The 16,157-nt window shown below is 50.2% G+C and overlaps 2 protein-coding genes across 3 annotated transcripts in view; both read right to left on the bottom strand.

Annotated features, from left to right (window-relative positions):
- Positions 1-7,974, bottom strand: part of KIF3C (kinesin family member 3C) — a 38,778-nt gene extending 30,804 nt beyond the window's left edge. For both annotated transcript variants that reach the window (XM_072770810.1, XM_072770811.1), the window contains exon 1: positions 5,788-7,974. In XM_072770810.1, coding sequence (XP_072626911.1) covers positions 5,788-7,335 — 1,548 coding nt within the window. In that variant the 5' untranslated portion in view covers positions 7,336-7,974. The remainder of the gene's footprint in view (positions 1-5,787) is intronic.
- Positions 1-16,157, bottom strand: part of ASXL2 (ASXL transcriptional regulator 2) — a 335,805-nt gene that overhangs the window by 206,178 nt on the left and 113,470 nt on the right. The gene's annotated exons all lie outside the window — the stretch shown is intronic.

Below are 16,157 nucleotides of genomic sequence, written 5' to 3'. Positions count from 1 at the left end.
TAATTGGCCATGAGAGAAAGCTGAAAATTATTTTTTTATTATTGATTGAACATATACATTAAAATCTAAACCCTCTTAATTTTCAAAAAGATAAACTGAGTATTTTATATTTTGCTCTAAAAAAACAGTATTTTGGGGGCACCTGGGAGGCTCAGTCAGTTAAGCATCTGCCTTTGGCTCAGGTCCTGGGATTGAGCCCCACGTAGGGCTCCGTGGGGAGTGGGGAGCCTGTTTCTCCATCTCCCTCTGCCCTTCCCCACCCTTGTGTTTTTTCCCTCTCTCTCTCATATAAATAAATAAAATATTTTTTAAAAGATTTTATTTATTCATGAGAGACACAGAGAGAGAGAGAGAGAGAGGGAGAGAGAGAGAGGCAGAGACACAGGCAGAAGGAGAAGAAGCAGGCTCCATGCAGGGAGCCCGACGTGGAACTCGATCCCAGGTCTCCAAGATCAGGCCCTGGGCTGAAGGCAGCGCTAAACCCTTGAGCCACCGGGGTTGCCCAAATAAAATCTTTTTTTTTAAAATAGTATTTTTAACAATTAAAGGCTTTTAGGAGGAAGAGACTTTAAAGACCATCTAGTTCAAAGGCTTTACAGATACATGAATCCCTTTAGAGCAACTCTGACACTCCATTTCTCCTTGAGGACTTCCAGGGATTGCAGCCTGCTACCTCTAGAAGCAGCCCATTTCTAGGTATCCATAAGTTCTTAATATAGGGACACCTGGGTGGCTCAGCGGTTGAGCATCTGCCTTTGCCTCAGGGTGTGATCCCTGCATGGAGCCTGCTTCTCCCTCTGCCTACATCTCTGCCTCTCTCTCTCTGTGTTTCTCATGAATAAATAAATAAAATCTTAAAAAAAAAAAAAAGTTCTTAATATTGAGCTTAGTCTGCCCCCCTAATTCCCACCTCCTGGCTACCAGGACAATCTAGGATATAAAAAGAGTGCCATCAGCAGAAAGGCAGTGAGGTGCATATTAGGTTCAAAAAATAGAGGTAGACCAGCTGGTTGTGAGGTGCTCCTATTGGAGTAGCTTGCTTGGGTGGGCAATATTGAGGAGATATATGGCAGCCAGTCTCTGGTAGGTCTTGAATGCCAGACTAAAACATGGTGTTTTTGACTTATCAGGAAGGTGAAGCCAAGTGAAACTGTCCATTAGATTGTAATAAACAGTTGTGCTTACATGCCGGGAACAGTGCAAAGTGCTTTAACATTGATTATCTCATTTAATCCCCTCAATAGAACCGATGTCGGTACTGTTATTACTTCATTTTATAGATGAGGTAACTGAGGTCTTAGAGCTAGTAAGTCACTAAACCCAGGCCTGTCCATGTCTGAGGCACATGATCTAAATATAGCACTCTAAAAAACACAGCCAGCAGAGAGACCAGGATGGGAGACCCTGGGAGAGTCATTTACTAGAGGGAGAGAGTGTCAAGAACAGAAGGCGTGGGTCTCATTTGAGCTCTCTTCTACAGATGGGCCCTCCAATCTCCATCGCTACTCTTGTGCTTGCTCTTAAACTCCACCAATCCATTTCCAGCTGCCCATTGGATTTTGTCACCTCAAATTCCATGGCACAAGCATCTGCCAATTTTCACCACCTTCCTAGCAACCAGTTTCCAAAATGATATTCCTGAATCTTTAGGCATAAAAGAAGATCTATGTGTTAAACCAACCTGGCCTTAATTAGATTTGCCACATACAAATCACCAGGCCTTGGGAGAGTTACTTAACCTCTATGGGCCTTGGTTTTCTCACCTATAAAATGGCAAGAGTAACACCACCACAAGGTGCTTGTGTGGGTGACATTAGATCATTTGTATGTAATATGTAGCATATTGCGGCTGGCATGTAGCAAGTGTTAAGTAAACAGCATTATTATTGTGATTACTGCTGTTTCTGGGGCTTGAAACTCCCTCTTACATATCTTTTTATGGTCAATCCCAATGCTCAGAGGTGGGGGGAAGAAGAGGGAGCCACAGAGTAGACAGTGAAAATTCAATGCAGTTTGTATTCTCTGCGATGATCTCATCCTTTTGGCTGCGGGGGCTACTTCTACAGGGTCTCTTTTCTACACCCACCACAGACAGAGCTGGGCTCCAGCCAGGACCCGCCTGCTCTTCTCCCTCCAGACCTACTTACATGGGGATCAACAGGCAGTGTCTCTTCTACTTCTCTCTAAGGTTGGAGCCTTCGGTGTCATCTGCAGCCCTGACCTCCCTAGATACTCTCTTTTTCTTCTAAGTATCTAGAATCTGAGTTGTACAAATCACCTGGTCCAATCCCTCAAAAAAATAAAGTTCAAAATCAGTCATTTAGGAAAATGTCTTGCACAATTAAATATGAGTAAAGTGGGCTTTCTCCCAACCAATCCACACTCTTTCACCAGTCCCCACTGTGGTACGTGCACTGTGCACAAACATTTGAGTTTCACTGTGTCTGATAAGCCCCAGCCCCAGCTTGGGAGTCTGTGACTCCTTCTGCACCCCCTATTGAGCCCCCTGGAGATACCACGTGAGTAAGGGTTGCTAATGATTAGTGAGAAACAGGGCACTGATCACAATCACAAGCCCTCACACATTTGCACACCCTAACATCCCCCCCCCCCCCCCCCCCCCCCCCCCCCCCCCCGCCCCAGGCCCGCAGTGAATGTGGAAGGAGAGATGAAAGGAGACTCCAAGGAGACAGGCAGGGTGTTTGTACACAGTGAGGGGAGAACAAAGGAAACGGGGAGCCTGGGGGTGGCAGGCAGGAAAAGCAGGCAAGCCAGGCAAGCCAGGCTGTAAGATGAGTCAGAGAGTGAATGAGGGCACTAGGTCGTATCAGCTCCTGCTTAGTTGCCCCCAGAGGGTGGTGTGAGCTGGAAGAAGGGTTTGGGGGGAGGCGACTAGGGGAGCTGATGCTGTAACTCAGAAGTGGGAACTGGAGGGGTGTGTTGTGTTTATGGAGCAAAAGCTCAGTTAATTTCCAGGAAGGACCCAAGCTCTCGTCTTCTGAGTTCTCCTAGATCTTTCTTGTCTGGCTTTGCTTCTGGAGCTGTTGGTGAAGCAGTTTGAGATTGGCCAGCGCAGAGAACAGAGTCAAGCTAACAACAAAGATGTCAGTTCCCGACATCACTGGACCCCTGCTTGATTGACGGAAGCCACCTTGCGGCTGCTAATGCCTCTCCGTTTATTTGGTACTTTCAACTTATTTCAAATGCCCCCTCCTACTAATGATCTCATTTAATCTTGGGCACAAACCTGTGAAATAGGCTGGCCTGGGATTAACTCTAATGTGCTCCTCCCCTCTCTACCCTGGTGATCCCTCAAGAGCCCTCAAATTGTTTCCTCCATCCTAGAAAGATCCAATGCTGAACCAGACAGTGCCTTGTGGGGTATGAAGAAGTTGGGGTCCTCTGTCCAGGCTCCTCTCTGAGCTGCTTGTTGCTGTTTGTCCTGGGCTGGGTGTGACAAGAAGTCACAGGATATGGACTCATTCCCCTCCTGGAATTTCCCAGCCCCCCCACCCTCCCTCTCTAACATCTGAATGCCTGGCACATAATGACCATTTTACTCAGTCCCCAGGGAGATATGTCAGACTTCTCATTAGGTGAATAGAAACCTGAGGCCTAGCGAGGCAAAGGCCTTTGCCCTGAGTCACACAGTGAGCAAACATGGAGGGACAGTGATGACTTGGGAAGAGCACAGGTCTGGGAACATTTGGAGACCTGGGTTCCAGTGGCTCTACCACTCCTCAACTGGGGGCACAGAGATAGTCACTCAACCTCCCCAGTCTTGGTTTCCCTAACTGTCAAATGGGAACAGTAATATCCGTCTCTTGGGGTTGCCCGAGATGAAGACATCAAAGTGTTACATAAAAATGAATTATTCTGATTATCAAGTAGCACAGGTGACATTGGGACTCTGGAGAAATGGAAAGAGGCTGGATTAAGCATAGAGAGTCTGGGATCTCCTTAACTCACCTGTGTGGACCTGGGCAAGTCCAGGCCTCAGTTTCCCTGGGCAGCTCTGCCAGCTCTGAGGAGGGCTCTGTGGACAATGCCTCTAATATAAGAATTCTGGTGCTGGCTGCCCTGACCTCTTGGTTGTCCTATTAGCTGTGCCCCACATTGCCTTAGATCCAAGAATCTTACTGAGGGAGCCAGTCAGTTCCCAGCAGTGGGAGACCCCATTGTTCCCAATGGGAAGGATCCCCTGGATCCTTCACATCAACTCCTCTACCCATTTCCTCAGGGCTGAAGTGTGCTTCTTTACTGTCTTAGATTCTACTACCTCTCAGCTTTAAGGGGAATGAGGGTGGAGAAGGGAAGTAAGGGGTAAGGGGAGTACCCTTGGTAATGAAACCAATGACAGGTTGGCCCTGTGAGATTTCCCAGTGGACAGCACCAGATTGCCTGGATTCCTTTCCTCCCAGGGAGGGCTGAGTCTAACTGTTCAGCTAACATCTTGCTTCTTCCAGGATGGCCCCAAAGGTGCCAGACACCTGATCCATTGAGGAATCACCTCAGCAGAACCCTTGCTGAGCTCACGGAGGTGAATTAAATATTAAAGATGCAAGGCCAGAGCCCCTGGTGCAGCAGCACGTTCCCATAACACAGACAATGGCATACGGCTCATCTGCCCAGTCTTCTGGCAGCTTAAGCTCTCCCTCCCCAAGCTGGGTTCCCTGCTCCCTAGCCCGCACACTTGTGAGGGCATAAAAAATAGCAATGTTTGGTTCTCCCCAGGAAGTCATCAGCTCCTGTTCCTTGTGTCCTTCCTCTCACCCCCAGTGTTGAGAAATCCATGGACCTGGAAATGACTGGAACACTGAGTTGTGGCATCTGCAGCAATGAAATTTACCAGGTCTGTGGCTGGCCTGGCAGGGGCCCCTGTACCTCAGCCCCACACTGAGGCTTGATGAAAGGAGGAAGCAACTTACACAAAACCACTCAATGAGCGATACCATAGCTGGGCCTAGACTCCAGTTCTCCAGGGTAGAGCCCAGCACTCTCCCCTACCCTCTCTGTGATCTCTGAATCTCCTTCCTAATGCTACCAAGCACTGGGTCCTGCACAGCATGGTTCCCACGGACTGCTTTCGTGGGGAGCAGGGTCCATCCCCAGTCCTGCCTTGCCATCCAAGTCCCAGAAGAGCACAAGGCCCATGTGTTCCAGCTCAGCTCTGCCACTCTGTAGGATGGAACCATGGTTAGGTCACCTCTGAGCCTTAGTTATTCACCTATAAAATGGGGATTTAAGAACCTGTACCCTGGATGGCTAAGGATCAAATGAGATCACGTCTGTGGGGCATTTGGTAAATTGGGAAGTGCTATCCAGATGTCAGGTATCATTAAAATGGTGTGAGGTGTGAAGGTGCTGCAGAGGGAGGAGTTCACAGGGGAGAAGGCCATGCAAGAGACCCCACAGCCAAATGACGCTGAGGACCTGACTGACACTTCAGAGGGCCACCAACAGAGATTGACAGGCAGTCGGGCAGATCGACCCAAGCTCATTGGCTTGAAAGACTCCCTGCCTGCTTTGCTTCGTGTGTGCATGTGTGTGTGTGTGTGTGTGTGTGGTTTGTGTGTTCTCCTCAGTGCTCCTGGAAGGCTCTGCCTGGCAGCCCAGAATCCCAGGAATTCGCCTGGCTGCTCCAGGGGAGTGGTTGGCAGGAGGGCAGTGTGTTGTGCTGAGGAGGACACCTTGCTTCAGGTCAGGTCATAGACCCTCAAAGAAAATCCTGCCAGCCTGGATGCCCATGGGCCTCTCCGGAGTACCCCTGCTCTCCCGGGCCCTTACCTTGTACTTGGCTGCGAGCAGCTCTGTGGCCTGCTGCTCCCGCCTTAGGTCTTCCAGCATCTTCTCCTTTTCCTCCAGCAGCTTCTGCTTCTCCTCACTCACCAGGCTACGGTCATCCTGGATGGCTGCCTTCTCCTCCTCCAGGCGCTCCTTCTGCTCCTGCAGGTAATTCTCCATGTTCTTATCCAAAGCTGACTCCAGGATGGGCTGGGGTGGGCGGTGGTTGTTGTTGTTGTCATCCTCCTCTTCAGCCACCCAGGCCTCTATCACTGACCCCTCCGGGTACCCAGCCGGGGCCGACACAGCCTTCTTCCTGCGGCTGCTCTTCCTCCGGAGCCGCTTTCCCAGCATCCCCTTCTTCTCCAGCTGGGCCTTCAGGCGGGCGATCTCCTCCTGGAATTCCCGCAGCAGCGTGTCCTTGGGATCCTCGTTCACCCGGGGCTTGTTCTTGATGTTCTTGGCCCTGTTGGCAAAGCGCAGGGTGGAGAGGCTCTCGTCGTAGCTGTGAGAAGCTGGCCCCAGAGTGGCCACCATGATGGTCTTGGCGTTCCCCCCCAGAGAGTCTTGGAGCAGCCGGGTCAGCTTGGAGTCCCGGTAGGGGATATGGGTGCTCCTGTTGCCCGCCAGAGCAGCGATCACGTTGCCCAGGGCAGACAGTGAGAGGTTGATTTTGGAGGCTTCCTTGGGCCTCTCTCCACCTCCACCACCACCACCACCACCACCTCCACCGCCGCCACTCCCCGTGGACTGCGCGGCGGTCCCTGCAGCTGTGTTGGGGCCCGCCTTGTTCTGCCTCTCACTGCCAGCCAGGTCCACCAGGTTGAGCTTGCCCACACGGATGTGGTCCTGGCCATCTGAGCCACGCTCACTGCACTCCACAGTGATGACGAATATGGCATGGGAGCGGGAGCTGACCTCATTCATGTGTGTGCTGCCCACCGCCCGGGTCTGGTTTCCCAGGTTCATCACGTGCTCGATCTCCTTGACATTCTTGGTGACAAAGGAGGAGAGATCCTTGATGTAGACACCGGTCTCGGGGTTCTCCTTCAGTTCTAGCCTCTTGCCAGGCTCCTTGGAGAGCAGGTCTCGAATCTCCTCCTGGTAGATCTCCAGGTAGGAGGCCCGGACCAGGTACTGCTGGTTCTGGGAGCGAGAGATGTGGGTGAAGATATGCTCAAAGGCATTGGGGATGACCCCGCGCAGCTCGGGCTCCACCCAGGTCCCCTGCATGGTGTAGGTCTTGCCAGTGCCCGTCTGGCCATAGGCAAACACCGTGCCATTGAAACCCTGAAGCACCGAGTCTACCAGGGGCCTCACGGTTTCATCGTATAAGTCCGCCTGCTTGGAGCTGGCATCATAAACGGCATCGAAGGTGAAGGACTTGGGCAGCTCCCCGGGGGCAGCGCGGGGGTTCCGCAGGGTCACCTGGCCCAGTTTCACGTCCATGGTCAGGATCTGCTCGTGACCAGCAGCCTCCTCCTTCCGGCTGAGGGGGCGGCACCGAGCCACCACCTTCAGGGCCTCGCTGGCCTTGGTTTTACTGGCCATCTTGCCGCTCCTTCCTTCCTGCCCCCGGGGCCCCTCCGCAGCCTGGGCGGTCCTGCTGGCCTCGCTAGGTCGGGATCAGCGGGGCGGGCCCAGCCCCCAGGCGCGGCGCGGCTCCTCAATCCGCATGCAGCCTCCGAGGGTGGGGATGCTGGGAGGTGGCCCCGCCGCCGCTGCAGTCCGGGCCTCCAGCGCTCTCGGGTCCTCGCCGCCCCGGCCGGGCAGGGAGAATCAGGCCGGGTGCCCCGGCAGCCGCGGGAGCCGTGCCGGCCGAAGGGCAGTGCCCGGAGCCCGCCCCATGCTGGGGCAGAGGGAGCGCTGCTGCCGTAAACAGCGACGGCAACAATGAGATAAAGGAAGAGGAAAATGGGATGGGGGTGGGCGGCGAAGCTGTCTTCTCCTCCTCCTCCTCCTCCTCCTCCTCCTCTAGGGATCCATGGCGGGGGCGGCTGGTCCTGGGCGGCCGGGGGTCCCGGTCCTCCCGAGGGCAGAGGCTCACCTGGAGTCCTCCCCCCGCGCTGGGGGATCATTCATCGCAGCCTGCGCGGCTGCTGCTGCCCCTGCCTCCACCTTCCCCGCCGCTGCCACCGGAGAATGAGAGGAAAACAGAAGGGGATGGGGCGGAGCGGCGGCGGCGAGAGTGATGTTGCCGCCGCGCTGCGGCCCCAGCTAAGCCGCCCGGCTGGGGTGGGGCAAGGGGCGGGGCGCCGGCGGGAGGGAGGCGGGAGGCGGGAGGCGGGAGGCGGGAGGCGCGAGCCCGGCGCGCGCGGGGCCGGGGTGCAGCGCCCGCTCGCTCCCCGCAGACCCCTCCGGGGGGACGGGCTCGGGGGCCCACCCGGGTCCCGCGCCCAGCAGGCGGGTGCGGCGCAGCCACCGCCCGCCGTCACCCCACGGGCCCGAGCATGCTGGGAACTGTAGTCCTGCCTTTGTTAACGGGGCTCTGGCAGGTTGCGGCCGCCTTCCCCGGTCCGGGAGGCCCCTCCCTCTCGGGCCCGCGACCGAAGACGGACTGCGGAGGGTGCAGCCCACCTGGCCGGGTCGGGGGTTACCATCCCCCACGCTCGTGGCCCCCGAGGCGCCGTCCTCCGTCTCTCGGCTGCTCCCGCCTTTCAGGGGTGCAGGCGCACAGGTCACCCCTCCCCTTCGGAGCGGTGCCTGGCACCTTGACTCCCAAACGTCTCTCGACTCTGTCCTTCCCTTTCGCCCGCCGGGTTTACTTCTGGCCTTGGTCTTCTCTCCTGGAACCCCTTCCAGCTGCCTCTCTCCTGCGTCCTCCCTGCACTCGCACGCGGCCCCCTCCCTCCTCTTCCGCTGTCGGATACAAGCCCCTCCGACTTCTGACCCCCGCCCGGTTTCCCGGCCTCATCTCCAGGACCCTCCGGGGGAGACTCTGCGTTCCGCTCCCTGCCCTCGCTCCCTCGCTCCCTCGTTCCTTCGAGCACTTCCCCAGCCCCTGCTGAGCCCCAGGCCCCATTCTAGGAGCTGGACCTTCTTGGCCACAAGGGGCTCACATTCGAAGAACCCTGTGTTGTTTACTGCGCTGGCTCTGCCGTGTTGCGTCCTTGTGCCTTTGCCCAGAGGACATTGTCACCCTTCTATACTTGGTGGCCTGCCACTTGCTTGTGCGGTTCAGGCACTTCGTCTTCTGGGAAGTCTTTCCTGACCAATTTCTTTTCCACAGCAGCAGGAGAGACAGAATTTGCATAAAACAAAGCTTGGGGTTGAACTTGCACTTCTGATCTCCATCCAATGATGTGACTTTGGGCAATCTCTTACCTTGTTCTAGCTGCAATTTCCTCATCTGTTTAAAACGATTGGAGAGCGCCTGGGGGGCTCAGTCAGTTAAACCCCGACTCTTAAAAGCAAACTTTTTTTTTTTTTTAATTTATTTATGATAGTCACAGAGAGAGAGAGAGAGAGGCAGAGACACAGGCAGAGGGAGAAGCAGGCTCCATGCACCGGGAGCCCGACGTGGGATTCGATCCCGGGTCTCCAGGATCGCGCCCTGGGCCAAAGGCAGGCGCCAAACCGCTGCGCCCGCCACCCAGGGATCCCAAACCCCGACTCTTGATTGTGGCTCAGGTCATGATCTCAGGGTTGTGGGATCAAGCCCCTCTCAGCTGTGGGATCAAGCCCCTCTCCGCTCCAGGCTCAGCGAGGAGTCTGCTTGTCCCTCTCCCTCTTCCCCTCCACCTCCCTTGAATAAATAAACAAACAAATAAATAAATAAATAAATTTTTAAAAATGTATCTTTTTAAAAAATAAAACAATTGGAGAAGGGGAGAGGAACAATACTCTATGGAATGGTTGTGAGACTCAGATGAAACAAGGAATGAGCTATTGTGCCAATGAGAAGACTTTTTTATTTTTATTTATTTTTATTTTTTTAAGGATTTTTTTATTTATTTATGATAAACAGAGAGAGAGAGAGAGAGAGAGAGAGGCAGAGACACAGGAGGGAGAAGCAGGCTCCATGCCGAGAGCCTGATGTGGGACTCCATCCCGGGACTCCAGGATTGCACCCTGGGCCAAAGGCAGGCGCTAAACCGCTGAGCCACCCAGGGATCTCCGAGAAGAACTTTTTAAAAAGATTTTGTTTTTGAGTAATTTCTACTATACGATCTATCTGAGATCAAGAGCTGCACACTCCACCCATTGAGCCAACCAGTCACCTCTGAGAAGACTTTTTTTTTTTAATTTTTATTTTATTTTTTCATGACAGACACAGAGAGAGAGAGGCAGAGACACGGGCGGAGGCGGAAGCAGGCTCCACGCAGGGGGCCTGATGTGGGACTGGATCCTGGGTCTCCAAGATCATACCTCAGGCCAAACCACTGGGCCATTGGGGCTGCCAGAGAAGACTTATTTTTAACCAAGCCCTTAATATGGGCTTGTGGTCTGGCTTGGTTCACCTGATAGCTCTGGCTTTCTTGAGTATCCTCAGTAGACCAGGTCCGTGTTTGATGTTTCTTTTTGGAGGTCTCTGTATTTTTCCTCTAGGATATAAGTCAGGTATAATTCCTCAAGTCCAGGGACTAACCCAGTGTCCTACCCATGTTCTACTCTGTAGAGGGCATTGGCACCTGTGGATGAGCCCGAGTTGTCCTTCCTGTCTGAAAACCAGATTGAGGAGGTAGTGTTATCTGAAACCTCGACTGGAAGCTTGAGGCTTAGCTGGAGGCTTGCCTACTTCTGAAGTTTCTTGGCTTTCCCCAACCCTCTCTTTGATCAAGCTCTAAAGCTTCTGATTAACTTGGCTTTTGGACCGATTACTAGGTGAGGTTTTGGCTTTGTAGACTAACCTCTCTTGGCTCTGGCAACTTGGCTTCTGGATAGACTGACCATTTGGCTCTTAGAATATTTTCTTGTTGTACTTGGCTTTGGTTTTTGGACTACGTTTTCTCTGCTTTGGCTAACTCACCTGATGCTGTGGTGCTGCTGGAGGAAAGGGCTTCTGGCCCTGTTCCCCTCCACTTGATACCACCACCCGGCAGGCACTTCCCCAGATCCTCCTGTTTGGGAGGGAGATTGGAATCCCATTGCTCACAAGATGTGTGATTTTGAGTAAAAGTAAAACGTTTCTGAATAGCTTATTTTCTCAGTGGGAAGAGTGAAGATAGGAATTCTACTGTTACTCACAGGGTTTATTTACATGAGTATTAAATGAGATAATATAAAAACTCCCAGGATGTAGAAGGCATTCAAGAAATCATAGTTTTTCTTCCTTTTGTCCCTCAAATTCAAGGCCGTTCACATCCTGTGTTTCCTTTTTCAGCATCTTCATCAGCCACTCTTCCTTCCCTCTCTGTTCCACACTCAAGTCTCTAGCTACTTGGGTTTGCTTTAAGTCTTCTAAGCACACCACAGTTTGGGGCACCTCCATATGCCTTTGCTGGTGCTACATCTCTGTTGGCAATGTTCTTCTAATTTTGTTCCTGTCTACACAGCTTCATCTTCTATTCGTTCTGCAACTCAATATGGCTTCTCCTACCACTGTTCAATACAGATGCTTCTTGCAAAGGGTATCAGGAACCCCATGGTGCCAATTCTAGAGGGCCCCTTTCAGTAGGAGTCTTTGACATAACCCACTTCTTCTTTCTTTAGCAAACTCTCACTCACTTTCTGTGGTTTTCAACTACGACACTTTTCTAGTTTTCCTCCTCAAGCTCTCCTGAGTTCTGGTTGCTCAGTTTCAATCTCCCTAACTAATTGGCCTCCTTCAACTCTAACATTAAATAGTGTCGGTTAAGGTCCTAAGCCCTCTTTTTCTTTCAATGGCACTCTATGATGACCCCTATAGCTCATGACTTCAACTAATGTCAAAATGATTTCTAAATTGGTATTCCAGCCCAGACTTCTCTGAGCTCCGAATCTTTATATCCAATTCTTTAATGAACATCGCCACTTGGATGGCTCTCATGCCCCTGAAATTCTACTTGTGCACACTGAACCCATCATCCTTCTTCCAAACTTTGTCCTCCAAGAATGTCCCTGTAAACAGTTCTTTCCCTATCCTCAGTATATTCCTCCGAACACCAAATCCTATCAACTCAACTTCCATAATATTTGTCAAAACTACCAACTTCTCTACTTCTACAGCCAATATCATGACACAAACCACCACCTTCTCTGGCCTGGCATCCTACACTAGCCTCCAGTCTGGTCTCCCTAGGTATGTCCTTGCCTCCCCTCACCCATTCTTTGCTAAATAGTCTTTTAAAGATACATGTCTGATCATGTCACCCCATTCTTAAAACCTTGTAATGCTCTTCATTGAGCATGAGTTAAAGTCCAAGTCCTAAACATAACCCCCAACTACCTATATAATCTGGTACCTGCCATATCTCCTGTCACATCTCATGCCACTCTTCACCTTCTCCCTGGGCTCTAGTTACAATGGTCTTTTCCAGTTCCCCTCCAATCTCCTACCACAAGGCACTTACACAGGGTCTGTTTCTGCTACATAGAACATTCATCCTCACCATCTTTCCCTAGATCCCTGCTCTTCATCTTTCAGCTCTCAGTTTGAATGTCAATTCCTAAGGGTATATTTCTTGACTTTCCCACCTAATTTATATCTCTTTGTAATTTGTTCTTATTGTTCCCTTTACTTTCTTTCATAGAATTTAGCATACTTGTAATTCGATAATTATTTGCCCACTTTTGTTGCTCTGTGAAAATATAACATGACTGTTTCATTCATTTTCTCTTCTTTTTAAAAAATTTTTGTTTAGGGCAGCCCGGGTGGCTCAGTGGCTTAGCGCTGCCTTCAGCCCAGGGCCTGATCCTGGAGATCCAGGATCGAGTCCCATGTCAGGCTCCCTGCATGGAGCCTGCTTCTCCCTCTGCCTGTGTCTCTGCCTCTCTCTCTCTCTCTCTGTGTGTCTCTCATGAATAAATAAAATCTTTAAAAAATTTTTGTTTAAAGATTTTACTTGTTTGACAGAGAGAAAGCATGTGAGAGAGAGTGAGAGAGCACAAGAAGGGAGAACAGCAGGCAGAGGGAGAAGCAGGCTCCCCACTGAGCAGAGAGCTGGACCCTGGGATCATGACCTGAGTTGAAGGCACACGCTTAACTGACTGAGCCACCCAGGCACCCCCATTTTCTTTTTTTTCTAGGTAAACTCTATGCCCAACGTGGAGCTCAAACTCATGACGCAGGATCAAGAGTTGCATGCTCTCTCAATTGAGCTGGTCAGGTGCCTCTGTTTTGTTCATTCTTGTATTCACAATGACTAGTCCAGTTCCTGGCACATAGCATGTGCTCAGTATATGTTTATAAATAAATGAAATAAATGAAAGCCTTGTATGAATATCACTTCTTCTGGGAAGCCTTCTTTGCCTTCCCTAATTCTTTCTATTCTGAATAATATTTTCTTTCCTCATAATTCTATAGCTTGTTGTTTAATTAGCCTTATAGTACTCATGGCAGTCTACCTTGTTGTACTATGGTTCCCTGAGTCTGTCTCCCTCCCCATAAAATGTGCCTCATGAAGACAGGAGCTATGCTCTTTTTTTTTTTTTTAGATGTTATTTATTTATTTGAGAGAAAGTGAGAGAGAGAAAGCAAAAGTGAGGGGGAGAGAGAGAGGGAGAGGGAGAAGTAGGCTCTCCATTGAGCAGGACTCTGGGATCATGACCAGATCCAAAGGCAGATGCCTAACTGATTGAACCACCTAGGCGACCCAGGAGCTATGCTCTTTATCTCTGTGTCTCCTTTCCTCACACTTAGCCTGATACTATATTCACTTAAGTTCACCAAAATCAGTTGTGAAGCAAATGAATGAATAAATGTTCCAAGACCTTCAGGGCAAGGAAATGAGGAGACAAGACAAAGAAGGGGTGGTAAAAAATGAAAACAAAAACAAAAAGAAACACCCTTATATTTGTAGAATGATTTACAGTTCACAACGTGTTATCACCTTTATTTCTCACTTAATCCCCACGTCAACCCTGAGAGGGCAAATATTAATATCTCCACATTCAAAGGAGGACTCCAAGCTTCAGGCTAAGTGACCAGAGAAGGGACACCCCGCCATCAAATGGCACAGTCTTCAGACTCCAAACCTTCAACCCGAGTGGTCTGTCTCCTGTGTCACAAGGCAAGCTTCCTGTGGACATGGCAAAATGGTTGCTTCTCAGTCCTGGTTTGAATACGAGTCTCATAGGAGTTCAGACCCATTGTTGGCTTGGTGGGAGGAAGAAACTTCCTTCACTGTTTTCTGTGACAATGACCATTCTTTCTCAGGGGATTCCCATCCCAGCATCTTCTTCCAGTGTGGTCCCAGTAACCAGTCAGCATGAGATGATATCAAGAAGGCAATTTTAGCTCCTTAGCCTGCAAATTTTCAGACACAAGTTATTCAGGGTTTGGGGTTACCCTGCAAAACCAAGTTCTGCCAGCAGAGGGAGATATGACTATGTGACAGAGTCACTGGCGCAGCTCCAAGTCTGGGATCCGTCACTGTGAGATTATCTAACTCAAGAGATCCCTGGCTGTGTCCAAGTCTACATTAATAGCAGTTCCTCTTTCCCCAACAGTTTGTTTTCTCCTTTGTCTGCTGTATTTTCTGGTAAATAGGAGTTGAGTTAACTCCCCATCCCCACCAAAATATAGAAAAATCTGAAAATTAAAAAAATCTAAATATTAAAAAAAAGAAAACACTGTCCTTAGTAGCTACCCTTTATTGGACACCTCATAGGTGGATTACAGAATGTTTATCTAACTTTCACATTAATTTAGATGGTACCTGGCAGTCCGGGGACTTGAGCTGAATGTCTCCAACTCCAGAGTGGGTGCTCTTTCTATCACTTTGTACTGGGCCCCAAGGCTCTGATTTCAAATGGCCCCCTACCTGGATCAACTCCACCTTCTTTCAATGCCCCCCCCCCCCCCACTTGCAGCGTATTAACTCCTGTCTCTCCAGTAAACACTTTCTTGCTTTCTCCAAGCCCGGGGCAGGGCAGAGGGATTGGGGCGAGGGGTGAGGTACTTTCTTTCTTTCCTTACCTTCTGTAGCCATTCCTACTCTGTAATTAGCAGCGGCTGGTTTAATGGTGTAATCCATCCATTGATGAAAATATTCTGTTTCCCCAACTGAATTTCTTCTACTTCTCCATTCTTGAATTTCTTGTTACAAAAATACTTTAAGAACATGTTTTGTTTTGTTTTCCTAAGATTTTTATTATTTTATTTTATTTATTTAGGGAGGAGAAAGTGTGAGGGTGCAAGTGGTGGGGGAGGGGGGCAGAGGGAGAGGGAGAGAAAGATTCTCAAGTAGATTTCAGTTGAGTGCAGAGCCCAACATGGGGCTCCATCTCACAAACCTGAGATCACGACTTGAGTCAAAATCAAGAGTTGGTCACTTAACTGACTGAGACATCCAGGCACCCTTAAAGATTTTATTTATTTATTATCTATTTATTTATTTTTAAATATTTTATTTATTCAAGAGAGACACAGAGAGAGAGAGAGGCAAAGACATAGGCAAAGGGAGAAGCAGGTTCTATGCAGGGAGCCCAATGTGGGACTCGATCTCAGGACTCCAGGATCACGCCCTGGGCTGAAGTGAGTCACTCAACCACTGAGCCACCCAGGCATCCCAAAAGATTTTATTTTTAAGTAATTTTTACACCCAGCATGGGGCCTGAACTTACAACCCCGAGATCAAGAGTTGCATGCTCCTCCACCTGAGCCAGCCAGGTGCCCCAAGAACATGTTTTAAAGAGTTTTGACTGTACCATATATAGAATTGTGTATCCTAATTTTTAAAAAATATACACATTATCAGGGTGCCTGGGTGGTGCAGTTGACTAAGCCTCTCACTCTTGGTCATGATCTTAGGGTCATGAGATCGAGCCCTAGGTGGGGCTCCACGCTAAGCAGAGAATCTGCTTGAGTTTCTCTCTCCCTCTTCCTCTGCTCCTCCCTCCTTCACATGCACTCTCTCTCACTGAAATAAATAAATCTTAAAATGCACACCCACACACATACACACACTATCAACTGTTTTTCTGCTTACTCTCGGTGCAATCTATCCACAAATCCTACCTGAGTTCTACCCATCAAATCTACCGATCTTGACTGCAACATACTGTGTGCTACCACCACTGCCACCGTGGTCCATGCCACCTTCATCCGTCGCCTGGACACTGCAGCGGCATTTTAACAGGAATCCCTGCTTCCACTTCCCTACTTCCCCTTCTCTGTAGAACAGCCAAAAATCTTTCTTCTAAACTATAGATCAAATCATACCACTTCCTGCTCTCAACCTCCTGATGGCCTCTCATTGCTCTCAGAATAAACTCCAAAGTCCCTTGCCTGG

This window comes from Canis lupus, chromosome 12 (assembly GCF_048164855.1).
Source record: "Canis lupus baileyi chromosome 12, mCanLup2.hap1, whole genome shotgun sequence".
NCBI lineage: Eukaryota > Metazoa > Chordata > Mammalia > Carnivora > Canidae > Canis > Canis lupus.
This window is presented reverse-complemented; position numbering and strand designations above follow the sequence as displayed.